The sequence below is a fragment of the Parus major genome, chromosome 1 (genome assembly GCF_001522545.3).
Source record: "Parus major isolate Abel chromosome 1, Parus_major1.1, whole genome shotgun sequence".
Taxonomy (NCBI): Eukaryota; Metazoa; Chordata; class Aves; order Passeriformes; family Paridae; genus Parus; species Parus major.
This window is the reverse complement of record NC_031768.1, coordinates 87,698,435-87,718,521: the sequence shown is the minus strand read 5'-3', so window position 1 is coordinate 87,718,521 and position 20,087 is coordinate 87,698,435. Positions and strand designations below refer to the sequence as shown.

Here is a 20,087-nt window from a genome sequence, read left to right as displayed (position 1 = left end):
AACTAACACTGAAGTTTTTGCCCAACTGCATCCAGTGGTATTTGCTGAAACTGAACCCCATCTTGAGTTGCAATTACAAGTCTTTCAGAAAATCAAAATTTTATTTTAACTCAATTTTAACTGAAATGGAAATTTAATTGAAATATTAATTTTCAAATTTAATTTGTAATGCTCAGTACCTCATCAAACCTGGCCCTCACTTCTAAAATGTCAACTTTTCTATGTTTGGTTTGGGGTGTTTATGTTGTTTTGGTTTGGGGTGGTTTTTTTAACAGTTGGTATCCCTGTGGTATAGTCCTCTAGAAGGGTTGCCTGTCCCTTGGAAACACTCTACGTGTCTTATTTTAATCAAACTTCTTCACTTCACAGTATTGAATTTTTAAAGAGTGAAGCTAGATTACAAAAACTAATTTTCTAAGTATCATTGCACCTGCATGGATGTTTAATCTAAATATGTTGTAGTCAAATATGTTAGGGAGGTGTTCAGCCATAGTATATTAAATCCATATTTTTGAGCTCATCAAGACCCTGTGAGAACTTGTTTCTCCCTCTTTGGGTTCCCATACCTAAATCACTTGTGATATGCAAACACACACACACATTTAGTGTGCACATACTGCACCACATGTCTACATATCATTCATCACATCACATAAATGTGAAAGCAAACAAGTCTTAGACTGTGACTTTTTCCCTGCTCCTGCAAGCTCTCTCATTACCCTTAACAAACCAAAATTACAGTCACCATACAATTGGCAGCTGCAAATACAACCTTACTGCTATGATCTCCCCCTCCTGGCTGGAAATTTTAGTTCATAGTGGCTTCTCAGTGACTTCTTTTCCAGTTACCTTGTTTATTCATTTTACAACTGCACTTTATAAATAACATAATAAATATTTGTAAGCTGAAACTACTTCTGAAACACTATGGCATGGGTACAAAGAACACTGCCTTCCTAGAGCCAGAAAGGAAGCACTTCAGATCTCAGTTCTAATGAACCGTTATGTTGTTGACACGACACTTAAGCCTATACCCTCCAAACTGTGTACAAAGCAAACTTCTAGCCAGTTTACACAAGGCTGTTAATGGATATATATATATGTTGTTATATGTCATCAGGAAGAACCTGCAGTATAATGAGCAGCACCTTGTTCAGCTCTCTCCTGCTTTTAGGGTTGGTCAATCTTAAAAAAAACAAAGAGAGAAAAAACTAAACCAAACAGACCAACCAACCTCCCAAAGGCAGTAACACACCACTGACTGCTGTGGTTTTCAGCCAGAATAAAGAAATTAAAAGTATACTAGCTCTGCTCCCCTTAATGTGGTATAAGGTTTGCAGAAGCCTGAAAAGAGATTTTGTACTTGAACATAAAGTTAAACCTGAAAGGGATTAATCTTTGACTTTCACTAGTCTGCAAACTAATATGACCTTGTCAGCAATGCCGTATTTTGCTCTTAATGGATATACTTTTTAAAGTTCTACTACCACAAACAGCATGTTAAGATTCTTGGGTTACTTACGCAAACTATGACATAAACCAGACACACTTTCTATTTAAGGTAATTTGATGTCTATATAAACCACAGCTCTGTGTGAATCATGTAATTCCCTCTCCATGTTCCCAGCACTACTTTTGGAGTGGCCCCCAGCGGTCCTTTTGCAGAAGAGACTCTGACAACTTTGAGCTTGTAACTTTCACCACATTTTGTAAAAATGCATTTCATTCCAGAGTTTTTAAAACTGACACGCAATGTATCATTTGCTACATTTGCCCATGTCACTCTTCTGCAAGCTTAAGAAACTCTAGAGGAGGAAATATACGGCACAGATCCTGTTGCTACCATGCCTACCCATACTCGGACTTCCAGGTGTTCTTGTGAAAATTTAAGGTACGTTAGAAAAGAAGTGAGAAGTTTCTTAACCTGTCAAGAGCAGAGAATTCCTATGATGTCTTCACTGTCAGACATGGAAGATTGTGTCTGATGTACTGCCCTCCATAGCTTTTCAACGGGTTGCGAAGTTAAGACACAGAACATTTTCTGAGGTATGTGATAGCCTTTCATACCCTTCAGAAGGGTCGACAGTCAGGATTAAGCTTCAGTTGTGCAGTTCTCCTTCTGACTCCCAGGAAGATGTAGCTCCCCTTCTCCCTGACTGGGGAAGCTATCCACTGAAGTACAGCAAAGCTGTATACAAACTAGGAAATTAACAAACAAAAACTATACTTAGTGACAATCACGACTGCATCAGGATATACACATCCACCCCAAACCTTGAAAGCACAGAAATACAGAGGGGAAAGACTGCTGTATTCCACCACTCTTTTCTGTTGCCTAGGCACTGTTGATAACACACTCTGAAAGGCTTTCACTTCCACCCTTGGTGAGGGAAAAAACCCAAACCTGCTGTGCTTTAGTAAGAGCCACTGAAGAAAGTTCAGCACACATTTTCACACATTTCACACACGTTAATTTACATTGCCTTAACACTACAAAGAGTTTACTTGATTGTGTCAGAGAGCAAATCTAATAGCGATAGGCTGCTGCCTTATCTTCTAGAAATGGCAGTGAAAGCCTCTGGAGTGTGCTACCAAACAGCATCGTAGGCAGTATGAAAGTGGAGATGAATAAAAAAGTCCTTCCCTCTGACTGCATATTTCTATACTTTACAGTGGGTGGATGGAGGAGTGTAACCCAATGCAATCTTAGACAACACTAAATATAGTTCTGTCTGTTAATGCTGGTTAGGTAAAATGCCTATTAGATCCATCAACATTTTTTAGTGTCTTCTTGGTGTGCCGAAGTGATTGCTAGACTATGGCTTGAGCACTACCCAAAGTTCCATAGAATTTCAACATCCCAACTGTTCTGAAGCAACAATCCACTAGTTAGATCAGCTACTAACTTGCAAAAATGTGGGTTACTATGCCAGGAGACGTGGAAAAAAATTATCAGGTACTGAAATAGTTCTTTTCTGATTTCTGGTTAAAAATTGTGCATGTTCAAAATCCAGTAAACATCAGAGAGTGGAACAGATCTGCTCCAGTTTATGACTTCTAGTAGCAACTATTGAGCCATTTAGAGGGACTGGGAAGAAAGGAAAACAAGTAACTTAATTTAGGAAAATAAATAATTTAATTTAGAGCAGCATCTAGTATCTTAGAATTCCTTCTGTAAGGAAGACCAGATCTCAGGAAGTAATGTTTTAATTCATCACAAAGCGAAATTAATGTAGAGAAAGAAAAAGAGAAAAGAACCTCAACTCACAGATGAAACAGGTTCCCCTCCATGAACTTAAATTAAATCAAGTATTTATCCCAGATGTGAATTATCCTTTATCATCACAGAGATTAAAAACAGACTACACTTTTATTCTCAATTTTAGTATATGACCACCTTTAAGAAACATTTCACCAAACAGCATTTTCCAGCTTCAGAAATACCTTTTTTTTTTTAAAGCTATTCAGTTCAAATGTTTACAATGATTTTGCCATTAAACAGGAGTTGTCTGAAGTAATACCTCAAAGGTCTTTTCTAAGAAATGCAGACTCATCTGAAGCTGAATAGATGTTTCATCACACCTTGTGTCTCACACAATATTCTCTAGTTTGAGACTAGAAACTAAAGAATCAAGGGTCTTTCTGGAACTTGTTACACATCTGCAATGAGACTTTCCTTTCAACACAAGGTAATCACTCTGCAATCACACCTGCAATTGCCAATTTTACTTTCAAGAAACACTGACTTTGAGTTCTCCAATCAAGCATGTTGTAAGCATTTTCCATTGTGCTTCACTCCACAACTTTCATTAATGAGCCATTTTCTGCAGTTCCAAAAATCAAGGCCTCATGATGGACACAATTTGCTGTATGTCAACTACCAGGATAGTTATATGCTGTTCACAATCGGAAACACTGCTTTTTAATTTAATTTTTCTAACTGTCAGTATAGATTAAACTGGGTATGCACTCAGGGCAGTCATTTTTTCACTACAAAGCAAGTGCGTGCTTGGAGTTTGAAGGCAGATGAATTATACTGAATGAGGCCCAGGGGACTCTTAAATGAAATACAGCTTTCACTTTTGAGAAGATGCTTCTTACATTCTTTCTCCCTGGACGTGCATAACACATCAACACACTTCCAACCTTGTCTGTGATATATCCTAAGGCAGCTACTTTTAAGCTAGATTCTTTTAAATCCATATGTATTCTGGTAATTAGTTTGACACTGTTTTCTTCTTGATACAAAACTCCTGAGAAAGAGAGCTTCTATGCACATAATCACAAATACTTTTCTATGCAGAGTTAAAGGGCTTTTTTTGTACTTTTGAGGAGTCACTGTTAGAAATGAAGATACAATACTAATGGCTCATAGCATTCATTTCCCTCTCCCTTCTGACCTCACCTTTTCAAATCACCATGCAATTCTAATCTGTTCTCAATAGAAAGGCAGTTGATCTGTGATAAAATACAACTCACAACTCTTAAAAACTGCTAAACACACACATGCATAAACTAAATTTTCTTTTTCAGTTAGATTAGGCAAATTCTGTTTTCACAAAGGAAAGGTTATTTTATCCTTACTCATTTTCAAATAAAGATGTGATAACAGTTTAGAATACCAAGGATTACCAGAGATACAGATAAGACTCTTCAGCTAAAGCCTCACTTGAGCCTGAGTAGTGAATACCAGGTGTAAGAGTACTGTGCAAACAAGGACAGCCACCTACTCCTTCATTTGAAAACAGGACAATGTGGTACAGTGAATACTTACAAAGAAGTTACAGAAATTAATACACTACTGAAATAGCTTCTGGTGCACTAGAATTCAAGTTACCTCTAGGACTCTTCATAACTGCATCTTCAGTAGATCAAGAATATGAAAATAGAGGTCCCAAAGTTGTGAAAAAATGCTCTAACAACAAACTACTTTCCATTGTCACTTCTGGTATGTCTATATGGAATGAGTTGTACAGGTATTTGGCTTTTTAAAGCTCTTAAGTTTGAAACATCCCTATACAATTACACATCCTGAAGCAACCACCCAACAGACTTGAGAAACAATACTAACTTAAGACAATGTATTAGGTTGGACTGTTGCTCAGAAAATACTCTTAGACTTTCCAGAAAAAGCAGAAATACCCTTCTAGAGAGAAAATACTGTTTTTCAAAGGTGGTTGTTAAAGGGATAAAGAGCAAAAAAAGACTGCAAAAAACTCAAAGGCAAAAACATTTTTACCTTGGTACAAGAAGCAATAACTACCTTTTCTATTCTGCTACTTGCACAGCAATTACAGTTGCTGATGTGGGGGGGAAAAAAAAGTGGTACAGTTGCTGATTTTACACAGCACTTTTTGTTAGAAATCCACCTAATCCACAGATTAACACATAAACCACAATAAAGGCAGAATCAAAATTCTTGGAGCTGTACCAAGGTTAGATTGAGTAACCATATCGTCCTCTGTATCTGACAAAAAACATGACCTCCAGTGGTAAAAACAATCTTGACTGAGAAAGCCAGAGCAAATGCCACTGTAGGGGGTTCCTTCCCTCACAGTCCCACTTCAATCTTAGTCACATCTTTGCATCAAGCAAGAAGGACCTAAAGAGCTTTCTACCTTCGTAAGATTTTGGGTTTTGCCTACTCATTTCCTAACATAAGGATCTCTGAATGTTAAATGAGCACTCACTCTCATTTTCAGGAATTTCAGGTATCTTAGCAAAGACTGAAGTATCATTCACAAAGGTATTACTTTATTTCCTGTGCTTTCTGAGATGAAGCTCTTATTGAAGGTATTAAAGCTTTTTGATGCCCCTTCAGCAGCTGAATGTTCTTTGTAAGGGAGAATATAAACCAAAAAAAATTCCAAGTGTCACCTGCAAAGGGTATAATACACTTAGTTCCAGGAAGAATATGCAGCCTTTTCATAGTCTTACGAAAGTTTTCTGCAAAAAGAGAAGTAATTCCACCCCATAGGTGAAGAGGCTTAACCACCTTATACTAATTCTCATCATACAGAATGAATAATGCAGGGTCATCATTGAAAGAGCAGCAATCAGACTGCCTTCCAAGGAAAACAGAAGCAACAAGTAAGCCTTGGCTACTTTTGCCAATATATTAAGAGGCACGTCATGTGTGAACATTGTTTCTTCCAGGTAACTAATGAGTGAGACAAATTTTTCCAGAGTCTAATATTTCTGACATTTATTGCCATTCCTCAAAGAATAAATGTGTCCAGACAGACTTTCATGCATCCTCTGCTATCTCTGAAAATGCTTTATGTATCCAGTGAGAGAGAAAAGAATTGAAAAACGTAGCCTCAGAACTAAATTCAATTTATGTAAGACTGTTATTCAAGTGCCTTGATAGAAACACTTATATTTATGAGATAAAGCCTGATTTCAGGGCCAGGTTGGATGGGGCTATGGGCAACCTGACCTAGTGAATGGCATCTCTGGCCATAGCAGGGGTACTGGAACTAGATGATTTTTAAGGTTCCTTCTAAACCAAACCTGCATGATTCTATATTCACTACAATTTCTTTTTCCAACACTTCTGCAAAAGAGAAGGAATGAGGAAATGTTCTTTGTATTGGGTTTGCATGGCAAGGTTTTGGCAGCAGTGGGGGGAGCTACAGGACTGGCTTCTGTAGGAAGCTTCCAGTCTGACAAAGCCAATGCCAGCTGGCTCCAAGATGGACCTGCAACTGGCCAAGGCTCAGCCCATCAGCAATGGTGATAGCAGCTCTGTGATAACTCATTTAAGAGGGGGAAAAATATATTGGGCAGAAGTAATTGCAGCCAGAGAAAGGATTGAGGATATGTGGTAGAACAGCCCTGCAGACACCAAGGTCAGTGCAGAAGGAAGGGCAGGAGGTGCTCCAGGTGCCAGAGCACAGATTCCCCTGCAGCCCCGTGGTGCAGACCATGGTGAGGCAGGACACCCTCCTGCAGCCCAAGGAGGTCCATGGGTGAGCAGAGATCCACCTGCAGCCCATGGAGGACCTCAGAGGATGTGGATGCCTGATGGAGTCTGTGACCTCATGGGAAGCCCACACTGGAGCAGAGTCCTGGCAGGACCTGTGGCCCCATGGAGAGAGAAGCCCACACTGGAGCAGGTGTGCTGGTGGGACTGGTGACCCCAGAGGGGACCCATGCTGGAGCAGCCTGTTTCTGAAGGACTGTCTCTCATGGGAGGGACCCCATGCTGGAGAAGGTGAAGGACTTCTCTCCCTGAGGAGGAAGCAGCAGCAGAAACAATCTGTGATGAAGTGATTGTATTCTGCATTGCCAAGGAGAAGAGGAAAAGAATCAGGGATAAAGTTAAGTCCAGAAAGGAGAGAAGGGTGGGGGAAAGGAGCTTTTAAGATTAGTTTTACTTCTCATTATCCCGCTCCAATTTTGATTGGTAATAAATTCTATTCATTTCTCAAGTTGACTCTGGTTTTGCCCGTGACCATAATCAGTGAATGACCTCTCCCTGTCCCTAACCTCAAGTGATGAAACTTCCTTGTATTCTCTCTCCCCTGATCAGCTAAGAGTCACAGAGCAGCTTTGGGGGACACTTGACATCCCACCAGGCCAAACCACATCCCTGAAAGACAAAAAATTCTCAAGTACAGCTATTCTTGAACAAAACTCCATATTCAGGGAAAACAAAATATAATGACCTGCTGCTTCTTCTTCATCTAACCAAAGACTTTTCTCTGGGGAAAAGATGTTCCATTTCTCATTTTTACCACCTGGAGACAAATCCTGGGAATTCTTCCTGATGGCTGACACTCAGTCCAGACTCAGAGCAATGATTTGATCTTTTGGAGCCTAATTGTAATGACTAACATAAGGGAGTGGGACTCATTTGCTACTGTGTGCTACCACTTAATATGAAGGGATTACAACATTTAGTGTAATCAGAAAGGGCAAATCCCAGGACAACATGTTAGATAGCCTCCATTACTGATCAGTTTTATACACAGCAGATTTAGATCTGGCTAAGCACACGTGCCTAGGATGGGGCATTATAAGGCCCATTTATGAAAATTATAAAAGGAATTATAAGAAAATATAAAAAGAAATAAAGTACTTTCAAATGTATGCCTGTGACTGATGGTGAAACCAAAAAATATGGGAAATTATTTGATTCTCAAAGTTTGTAGGCTATTCGTTTCATACTTGAGAATTTCTGTATCTTAGTGATTGTCAAAAGCACAAAGCAAATTATTTAAGACAAAATTTTCTTGAGCTTAGACACGTTTTGGCATTTTCTACCATGACTGTCGTCCCCCCCTTGTAACGTGTACAGGATTAGAATATTCAATTAACTGAATTTGGAGATGATTAAAATTGAAACAGCCATTGCAATATTCTAATTACACACGGTAATATGCTTCTTGTATGTAATTATATATCTGCAACAGTGCATACACACACATATGCACTTTATGCAAAAAAAACCATCTGTGTTCCTCTAGTCAGTGAGACAAAGATTACTGATCAGAGCTGAAAAGGTTACCTGGATCTGGGCTTTGTTTCCAGCAGTTATATTAGATATTGTCCAGCATGCTTCCTTTTTGATAGATTCTTTCGGGCTGCTTAGCAAGTGCAGCAAACTCTGCAGGGCTGAACAATTCAGAATTACCTGAATACAACAGGAAAAACAAAACAAAACACATCTTAGAAGAAATTTAGGATAAAGAATCACAGGAACAAGGAGTACCATGTCTTGAAAATATAAAAAGCATTTCCCATTAGATGATCACTAAAGATACACAAAAAACCCCAACAAACAAAACCAAACAATCAAAAAAAAACCAAAAACAAAACAGCAAGAATTAAGAAATAAATGTTTGCAGAAAAACTAAAGAGCAAAACTATCATATCTTTCAGCTAAGAGATTACGCTTTAATGATTTCAGTGTGATCTGAAAACAAGAAGATACTAAGTACATTATGACCAAACAAAAATAAAATTATGCTATTTTCCTGTATTTTTTAAAACTGTAAGTGCCAACTACTTCTGTTTTCCACATCTGCTGGCACTGTGGTGCAGGCTGTGACCAGTGTTATATCCAGCGACATTAGGAATGGACAATTCTTATTTAAAAAAATTACAAAAATTGCAAAAACTCTGCAATTTTACAGTGCAGAAAAACTGCAGCAAAATTTCCATTTCCTAAATGACCAAAGTACAACAGAAAATGCCCCAGAATTGGATATTACAAGACAGCACCCTTGATTATGTCATGTGTGACAGTGAAGGACTTTTTGAACCTCTAAAAGGGCATAACAAGATTCAAAAAATGAAAAATGAACTATCTTTTCTGTTTAATTCAATTCTAACTTGTAACAATGCAGCCAAAAATTGGGAGAGTATACCAAGAAGCGCAGTCATTTTGCCTCGTGTGGCAAAAGCAGACATCTGGGAAAGAACAGTGTGGTACAGAATTTTACAAGAAATACTCTAGTCAAGCTGAATCATGGTCATGACTTCTGATCTGGAATCTGAAGATTTAATTCCCTTGTTTGCATCCCCCCCCACGCTCCATATTCTTAAAATCTTTGTAGTCCCTGCTAAGATTAAAAAAAAAAATAAAGATTATGGTTCAGGATTTTATCAGGTGTGTGCTGGGACAATTTTTTTTTCTTCATCCATACTGTCTATGTTTTTAGCCATGTTCAAGCATTGGCAATTTTTAATAGCTGAAAATGAGAGAAAAAGTGAAAGCAAGTCTGTGCCCCAAGGTTTTACAGAGAAGTTCTTGAAGAACTGTCTTGTATGTTGCTTTCCTATTCAGAAATGTATCAGCTCTCAAAGCTGGGCTCTTCCTTCTAATTACTGATTTTTACGTGCATCCTGTATCACTTTTTAACATACAGCACAATCTGCTGGCAGGACTGCCAAACTATCCTACCTGTACAGTTCTCTAGAATTTTAGGAAAGTTCATGGTATGCTCCTCAGAAAAAAATCATGCACAACAAAAAAGTTTAAACTATTTTTTATTAAAATCTAAGATTTATGCAGTATTTAATAACCTGCATTGCATGTGAATTAGTGATCCCTTGTGGTTTTACCTTTAACGAAATTATGAAATCACACCTCAATCTTTCCTTATTACTGATCTGCGAAACAAATGCCATTGAGAAAAATACAATGCCTCTGCAATTCAGCTACACAAAACATTGTAACAACCAAAAAAAAATCATGTTATCTTCCTCCTAGGATATTGAAACAGTGCCCTGGTACTCATTTTTAGCTCCGGTCCCAGAGGGACAGAGCTACAGAAGCATCCCAGTGACAACATAGTGCCTCTGAAGCACCAGGTTTCCTGTTTAATTCCAGTTTAATTCCAATATAGTGGTGGGAGTCACTGCCTCCTACCAATGCTTCTCCAAACAAATGCCCAGACACAACTACACACCACCCAAAATACATCCAGACACTTGTTTTTCATCATACATATGACTTATTTTCATCACAGATTTGCAACAGCACTGAATGTGACAGGCCTTCGATGGCACTACCAGTATACATCACCCAGCATAAAATTCAGCCTAAGAGGTAGACCTGCTTTAAATAAACAAAAACATGCCACCCTTCAGGAGTATTGCACAGCTGCCCACACATCCCAGACACAGCTACCTAAGAACCATCACCAGTTCAGGGCTGAACAGAAAAACTGAAAACCACCACATTTTGAAGGAATTAGTGTCATCAAACTTCACTTACAGACTTCAAAAGGAACAAGAGGAGGTGCTTGTGAACAGGTTACCAGAAACAGGTTAACAGAAAGATGAACTGCAGTACAACACAAGAGGAAGTTAATCCATACCTGGGTCTGGATATCATCTCCTGTAACAATGTTTCCCACAGCTCGTAAGGCAGGAGATACAACTTTGTAGTCATTGTGCCTAAAATTGATAAAGAAAAATATAAGTATTAACCTTTCCAAAGCATCTCCAGCTTCACGTTCTCAAGGAAGGAATATCTATCAGCCAGGGGAAAACATCCCTGATAAATCTAAATAAACACTCTGATTTTAAACTAATGGTAAGCCTTTCTAGGATTTCTAAATATTTAGACCTTTAAATATCATTCAGCAGTATAAAAATAAAATATTCAAAGAATAAAAGTACTACAGAGTACTTTTATTTAACCCATCAAATCCTGTTTGACCATCTTCCATCATCACATGCATCCCTCCATCATCATTGTTAAATCAGAACTGGAATAGGAAAGGTGAAGTAAGGAAATTTTTTCTCAAATGAAAACGCTTCTTTATAAAAAGCTACTTAGAGCCAGTATGTTCTATTCATTAATCCAGCATCACAATTGTTCTAATGTTAGAGGCCTTAATAGTCTTTTTATTTACATCACTGAAAACCATTATTCCTTGTTCTTAGGCCACTGAATGGTCCGTGTCCTGACCTTGGATCTGAAGCAATGGCTCTGAACAAGGCCAGTCTCTGTAACCCCAACTCTCACAGCTACACTTTACTAACCAAAGTGTGCAGGTACTCTTCTACACTAAGAGTTGAGGAAATTATTTCTATTTCAAGACCCTGGTACTGTCAATTCTAGTAAATTGAACTATTTCTTATATTCTTATCTTTGATATACTTTAGGTAATTTCCTTGTCAGGTAACTATAATATGGATTTCAGTGACAAGGAAAATTCCAATGTATATTGTGGATTTTACAAAAATGTAGCTCTTAGGTGCAGGAAAAAAATCTCATAAGAAACAGCAAAACTAGTAGAAGTAAAGTTCCACTGCTTTTGTTACACGTGACAAATAGAGAACACTGAACAGACAGGTAAAATTAAAACTCAAATCTTGTTCTTCAGAAATTACAACATCTCAAGACCTATTTAATTAAACTCCTTATTGTTGTAATCTTGATGTCAGGGAAAAGAATGATGCTTGATTGCAACGCATTTCTTACATCAGCAGTTCCACAAGTCTTCTGCAGACTCCTGCATCAATCACAGCCTGGATTTTATCATTGGGGCCATCAGACAAATAGGACAAAGCCCAGCAGGCATCAGCTAATACATCGGTATCATTGACAAAGAGCAGCCAGGAAAGCACACTAAGACAAGGTGAAACCTGTAAGACATTAAAAGGAGATACATACAATTAAAAGGGCCAGAAGATCTATTAAGCTATGTCAGCTAATTTCATATGTCATTACTGGATTAGGCACTGGCATCTTAAGATTCAATACTCAGAAAACTTCAGACCTAGCTAGCACTTCTGTGCAGGACTGTAGCTGTATAAGCATGGAGAAGTACGTCTCCAGAAAAGCACCACAGCAACTTTTCAGCCTCTACAGAACAACATCTGCCAATGAAACTCAGACTTGTCCACTAAGATGTGCCCTGTGCAGCTCTACAGCAGCCAAGATGTGCAGAGTTATGTTCTGCTATGGGACAGTCATCTCCAGGACACAAACAGCAACAAAAAGTTACGAGGCAGCCATGTTAAAACAGTGGTTGTGAATGTCTGCCCAAAGGACTAAACAAAATATTTCTTCTGTAAAAGAAGCCCATCAAATATTTCAGAATTTCTCTGAAAACATTCTGTTTAGTTTAAGTTTCACCACCTGAAACTAATAATTTGGCCATAATCACTTCACAACACCTTTTCTTTCAAGCATCTGTTACCTTGGCAAAATCAGGAGGAGGATTTTTCCCTCTGCAGAGGTTGGACAGAGCCCATACAGCATTTCGGGTCATAGTGAGACGATTCTGTTTTGAAAGCAATCTAAAACAAACCAACAAAACATTCCAACTCTTGCTTTTAAAAAATCAAAGCAAGCTAACCCCATTAACTGTGTGAGCCATTAAATCTAACTTTTTAACATACACCAGGGCAAAATATGATAGTTATTTTTCTATAAAAATACATCCTAAAGAAAATCATCCTTGATGTCTACTAACACACATGCTAGATACAGGAATGTAGTATCCTAACAAGAACAGTAAACATCACAATAAATTTCATTCAAATGCTTAGATATTGAGGTGGCAGTTTAACGGTCAAAAAGGTGCAGGAATTGTAACAAAATTACTCTAAGGAGGAGAACATGCAGGTAGTTTTGAAGAGTGCTTCCACAGTCAAACTGTATTTTTATGTCAGTCTCAGATTATGAGTCCCACTTTGGCCTAGGAAAATGCGGAAAAGCAAGAGCTAATTTTCCCACAAGTGTAACAATTCAGCTTCTTTTTTTCTCATAGCCATCTCCCACTGTACCAATGTCTTTATGAGAGTACGGGAGAATTCCCCTGCTGCAGAGTCTGCAAAGGACAGAGACTGAGTAATTGTCATTTGGACATGACAACACAAGATGGTGTCACTGTTTCAGCAATAATATGCTCCTTAAGCAGAGGACCATCAAGATAATTAGCAGGCTAGAGAAATGACACGCAATGGGACGTCAGTGACCTGGATTTGTTCAGCCTTAGAAGGAGATGCTGTGAGAGATACAACTGCTGCCAACAACATTTTAACAGATGGATACAGAAAACAGGAATCCCTCTCAAAGCTGCACAGTGACAGGACAAGAGACACCATCATGAGGTAAAACAGAAAATTCTGATTAGGTATCAGAACACTGTGCTTCACCATGCCATGGTCAAATACTGCAACAGGTAGTTACGGAATCTACTTTTGATGTTCCAAATTTGACTGGTTAAGTAGTTGAGCAATCTAATCTGATCTCACCTGCTATGAAGAAAGGCTTTAACTAGATGACCTCCAAAGGTACCTTTCAACTTAAATTATTCTGTGACTCTAAAATAAGCCCAGACATCCACCCACACTGTAGAATAAAATAGTTCCAGCTTAACTGCTTCTAAAACATGTTTCCATTTTAGCTTCATTAAAAAAGTAGTTCAGGACTCCCCTTTAAAAACTCTGTTCAGTCCACAATAAAAGCAAACAGTATGATTATTATTATTATTATTATTCAAGGCAAAACCCAAATTTCAGTCTTATCAGGTACTCAAGCAAAATTGTGGAAAACTTATTAAAACACACTTACTGCAATAAAGGGGGCAAGATATTACAGTCCAAAACATAGTCTCTGCACATAGTGCTGTCTCCAGCAATGTTGCCAAGAGCCCATACTGCCTGCAATGACAAACAGAATAATAATTGCTTTTATTCTCAAAATTCCACCAGTTAAAGATATGTATTAGAGTTGAGAGATAATCTGTTCTCACTGTTAGATCCTGGACAACGTACAGAAGGGGAATGCATTCTGGTTGCATATTACATGTATACACTCAAGCTCATTATATGATTCAGGAGTATTTATGGAGATCTAAGAAGAACACCATAACAGCAAACATGTATGTCTCCAAAGATTGTGCAGGCAGACATACCCTTGCTCTGTCCACAATGTAAGAGACGAGCTCACCTCCACAGGCTTAGGAACATTCTAATTCTATGCTTCTTGTTCACAGCTAATTTAAAACCAGATGTTTGTAGCACAGGTCAAGCAAGTCTTTATCTACCCAAAAAAGTTTGTGTGGAACAGCCCATATTAGTATTTACTATGAAGCCATAAAAGCATGCATTTTACACAGTCATAGATAAAAATGAGAATCTATGTTCAAGAGAAATCAATATTCAGAATCAAAGGGTTTAGATGGGCCTGGGCATATATTCTTTAAAATAAAACTGTATGAGACAGAACCAGTGTTGCTGATTAAGTCATATGTATGGCAAAATGTAAGGAACTGGATATCAGTACTACCCCTAACTTCACTTTGAGAAGATCAAAGATACCAGAATTAAAGCAGCATGAAATCCATCTTCTGTAATATGATGAGAATAAAAGATTTCATTGGTTTTTATTTATGCATTTGGGCCAAATTGTGTTTTTATATCACTTTCCACCAGCGTAAGAGCTGTAACTTTAGAAAGTATAAATAGTCTACATCAAGTATAAAAGCAATTTTATGAATTCCATGCAAATTACAATATTTTGTCACACAAGAAAACTTAAGAAGTTCACATTTGCTATTTACTTCAAGTTAGCAGAAGACTAAGCATCATATCAAATAGATACACATATCTGCTTATTTGGTTGGCTTATCTGGCTTTTGGCTTTACAGACACATATATCTACACAACCACTGGAATTACGTCCAATTCTACATGCAGAGGACAAAAGCAATCCTATTTGTCATAGATAGCAGCTGAATGTCCTTCCCAAATTTCTCTTCAGTTGAAGGCTATGTATTTAGCTGCAGTAAAACGAGTTCTAGTGCATAATTATTTCTCCAATTGAACAAAGCAAGGTCCTCACACAAAATAAACATATTCTTCCCTCTCTGTATATCTATGTGAAATAAAATGCTCCTCTAAAAAAACTAACAGAATTGCCAAATTTTTTACCTGCTGGAAATGTCTGGATAACCTGAAATAAACATATATATTCACTTTCAATGTGGCATCAATTACTTTAATACATTACGTTTCTCCCGTAACATGTTTTTAAATGGTGGCAAAAAGATGCTACTTTAAAAAAGAAGGCTCCAAGCACTCCAGAGGCCCGAAGGCACTAGCAAACCCTGCAAAATGAATACAGCTAAAACCAGAAGTATATACAATATGTCAACTTGCTAGATACAAAATAAAAAGACTCCTCTTCTGTACCAGTACTAGCAACAACAGCATAGGATCAGAGCCATTAAACAGCAAGTTGTGAAGAGAGTAGGCGACTGTTCTGGGGAAGGATTAGCTTGTTTTGTTTTCTACTGTTTTCCAGGCTTCTGCTGTCAGCCACAGTCAAGAGGCAGGGCACGAGACTATACTGAACTGAAACAGCACAGCCATTAATATTATGCAATGTTTTCCCAAAACTGATTTTCATTTTTCATTCTAATTCTTATTCTTTTTACAACTGTTGTGACAACAGTTTGCCTAAAAAAGTGTAACTTTGGGTCTGGCAGCCTCTTGGACTCAAGGCACAGAAGACAGCTACCAGAAAACTTCAGCTTGAGAGACAGAACATAAACCACCTCCTGCAAAACTCATATCATAACTTTAAGGAGCCACATCTGTTGCTCACCCCAATATTTGCATTTCTTCAGCAAGGAGAAGCCTGAGGAAAGAACCAAAGATTTCAGACAGCTCTAAAAAAAACTGTGAATCTTCTGAAAATACTTTAAGGGGAGGAAAAAGTTAGAATTTGGAATAACTCTCTTTCACTGAAGATGTGAGTAATTTTGTACAAAGACACAGTCCCCTTGCCTGGATACCCTTACACAGGTGAAAAAACAAGGAAGCCGTATTTCATTTGTCTGTGGTCTTTGTTTCTGCCATTATAGCAATATCTATTTTTAAGGCTGACAAGAGTGATAATCACTTAATCCAAGAATCCATTCTGACCCTGGATGACTGACTGGTTTTGCAACAGCAAATCTCACATCAAAAAGATGTGACTCAAATGGTCTCACATCTAACCAGAGAAGTCAAATACCACCTCTGCTTTCCCATTCTTCATTTTTTTTAAGGCAAGGAAAGTCTGGCTGAGTAGTCTGGTATCAGAGGACCTGGTAAGAGAAGACATGACAAGAAATCCTTGTGATGCTAATGACTGATAGGACACAAGATGCCAATTAATTGAAATACCTTTAGAAAAATATGCAATGTTTCATTTAATAAGGAAAATTTCTTCCCTTAGGGAATTACTTCAGCTCTTTAGGTAAGTAAGGAACGTATGTTATGCTCATTTAAACTCTTCTCATCAAACACTGCCATAAATGCAAAGCTCTGTCATTGTTTCCACAAACACATGAACAACGACAAGTTTCTTAAGGGTTTGTTTGTCTGAAAAATGTTCAATGATTTTCATTTCTTCTTTTGTCCACTCCTCAAGATGCAAATACTTGCCACAATATTTTGGCTTTAGCTTCATTCTACACAACTCAAATGTTTTCATGTTCATCCATGGATAGTTGCAGAAGTAAAAGCATATTTAATTCCATTAAATTTTACAACTTATTCAATCGGAAAAATATTTGACTAAAAAAAAATCTATTTCAAAACCTTCTACTATCTAAATTCCAACTTAAAGATGACATTAATATTAAGATTTGCAGCATGATTTTTTAACCCACATCTTAGGTAGAAACTGAAAGTGTGAATGTTGCCTTGTTAATTGATAGCACCTACTTCTGTACACTTGTACAAATTTCCACTTATTGCTAACAGTGGAGTAGGGTTTGTTGCAAAGCTTCAATTTATTTTACTTGTCACTGAACTCCAGTGTTTTTTCCTGCAGTGCTGGACAACTTTGGGAGTCAGTAAAAATAAAGTGCAAGTCTTGCATAGTACTGCTGAACCATATGGTGCCTTCTGTAAATAATCTATGTGCTTTTTGACAACTCCCTATTTTCCCCTGGATTCTGAAGATTCTCAGCCACCATTTCTTTGGATATTTAAACTAAGTGCTTAAGCCAATCACCAACAGTGTTCAGAGTTCGTCTCTCAGTGGACAGAAAATATTACAAACAACACTTTCTCAGCATTTGGATGCTGACTTGGGAAAAGGATGCAATGCTGAGATGAAGATGGTGAAGATTAGCTTGCATACAAGTGTGATTGGCTAAGTGAATACAAGGAAGGACACCAGAAGGACATATTCCTAGGAAACGACTGCTATTATGTCCTAACTCAGAAAACATCTTTCCTTCTGTGGCTAGGGTGGTTACAGCTCCTTCTTCTCACATCCCATCTGACAAACAGAGAAAGTAGCACATCCTCACACTTTGACTGTTTGTCCTGATTTTGATTACCAAGAGATTGCTAATAGGACTGCTGATGTAAAAGCCAAACAGAACCTGGACACCAGACTCACAGGTCAGCTCTGCCAAGCACGTGATGGTTACCAAAAGGAATAGCAATAAAACTAGAAATGGAAAAATACTGAGGGAGAAACATACTGGTTGCCTCAGCTGAAAATGCAAACTTTCCCCAAGGGGAACAGGGCAGCTGGGGATGCTCATGCCACTGGCTGTCCAGCAGAGCACAATGACACGTATCTGTCACTGTGAGACAATCCCAATCCTCTTCAACAGGCAACACAATGCTTTGCATGGGTACTGAAGGAAATTCAATGTTCATCAAGGAAATCCCAAGCTGACATCTGGGTTTCAAGTACCACAGCAGGGGAAGTCAGGAAACAGCTGCAGCTGAGACACTGCAGAAGCAACATAACCTTAAGCATGTCTAAAGGGCTTTGATGGAGTCCTTCAATATAAATAATTTCAGGCACACAGATCAAAATTTCTAAATGTCTTTTTGAAGAAAAAAAAACATGGTAAGTGGAAAAGGGCTAGGATATATGCCACTGACTAAACCTAAAAATCAGTACACCAAAAACAGAAATGGGGAGAGGCAGGGAGATGTAGCCAAAGTATTTTTCATAAATAATGCAGATGTAGATTTTATGATAAATCCAATTTCTTTGATGGGAAAATCTATGCTAAATGTTTTGACCACTGACCACAGAGAAAGACTGATACACAATGCAAGTAATGAAAGTTAAAGGATGGTCAGCTAATTAAATGAGGCCTGCATAGCTTAATAGAAAACAGATCTTGTAAAAGAATGTAAGGTATCATTTCATTAACATACATGTCACTTATTAAACACAGCTATAAAGATTCCCTCACAGACTTCTATAAAGCAGGTGATTTAGAATCTTCACTAGACTCATAAACTAACATAAGCAAAGGAAAAAAGTGTAAAATTAAAACTGGCTTATAAATACGAAAAATACATGGTGGGAACATTGTGATCAGAAAATAAAGTACACTGATATCTGTTACTGAGCCACTGCTAAGGGAAGTTAGAAATAAAAGACAAAATAAACATGTAAATCTTTAAACTGACTTACTGTAAAACAAAAACAGTGGATAATGACTAGCCAATAAGAAAGATATTATACATATTTTTTATTTATGCTATATATTAAAAATAATGTTATCATCTAACATTTCCTTCTACAGAATTGCCATCCCAATTAGAACAAAGAATGACTTCCTAAACACAGCCTTCAATAAAACTTCTTTCTTCATCTTTTACTATATTATTATAGGGTTAGCTTCTGGCCCCTCTGCCCTGAACACATCATTATATTTTCTGTATTTTCCTGTATTTTTGTAATTTGTTGCAAATGCAGCTGCTTGCAAATAATAATCTTCACAGTACTACAGTGAGACATAATTAGGGTGATCATTTCAGGAGAAAATTGTAGCCAAGTATCACCCAGTTTCAGAAATCCAACTTGAGAACTCCAGGATCAGACCTGCTCAAAACACAGGCCCTAGCTATAAAATCACTGCTGAGTTGTCCTCAACTACAAAATGAAAAATAAATATTTTACCTTGAGCATTTAAAAATCTCAGAATATGTATCCACTTACTGAAAACTGAGAGAAGAAAATCATCCTGCATCATACACTAAGCAGTAGAAACGTTTTTCTCACAAACCTACAATCAGCTTAATTGTAAGAATTTCTTCCCCATTCTCCTCCATGCACTGTAATTTGTTCCAACTTTAACAAACAGGGTCACAGTGTGACAAATAAAAGCCTCCTTTACTACCCACTCATCTGTTACCAGGGCAACAATCTGTGCATATACTGAATGAGATAAGAGTCATCTGGAAAAATACTATGCAATTGTGTACTACTGCTATCCTGTAATACACAAGTACAAGAGCTAACTTCTCAGTGCTTATATGTTTCTAATTTTTGTTACAGACGGTACTATGGTGAAGTGCTTGGGGCTTTTTTAAACTGTTGGGAAAAAAGCAGAATTCCTCTTATGTTGGCCTGCATTAAACCCCATGTCAGATGTGAGCAGGGCTGCAATCTCCAGAGCTGCAGCACAGAAACCCACTATGAAACAGTGTAGGTAATGCTTTGTCTTTGTGGTACATTTTCCTTCTCCAGCACAGCTCACTACGGAGCAATTTGTAACTGGTACCTTGAGATAACTAGCAAGAGAGAGATTGTGGATTTAGCAGCACCTGAACTGCATGTAAGAATATTTTCCAGTAATGACAACCAA

The 20,087-nt window shown here is 37.8% G+C and overlaps 1 protein-coding gene across 1 annotated transcript in view; it reads right to left on the bottom strand.

Annotated features, from left to right (window-relative positions):
• KPNA1 (karyopherin subunit alpha 1) overlaps positions 1-20,087 on the bottom strand; it is a 55,758-nt gene that overhangs the window by 13,714 nt on the left and 21,957 nt on the right. The window contains exons 7-11 of the mRNA XM_015631187.3: positions 14,042-14,130; positions 12,663-12,762; positions 11,942-12,105; positions 10,830-10,908; positions 8,513-8,638 (exon numbers count right to left, since the gene is read on the bottom strand). Coding sequence (XP_015486673.1) covers positions 8,513-8,638; positions 10,830-10,908; positions 11,942-12,105; positions 12,663-12,762; positions 14,042-14,130 — 558 coding nt within the window. The remainder of the gene's footprint in view (positions 1-8,512; positions 8,639-10,829; positions 10,909-11,941; positions 12,106-12,662; positions 12,763-14,041; positions 14,131-20,087) is intronic.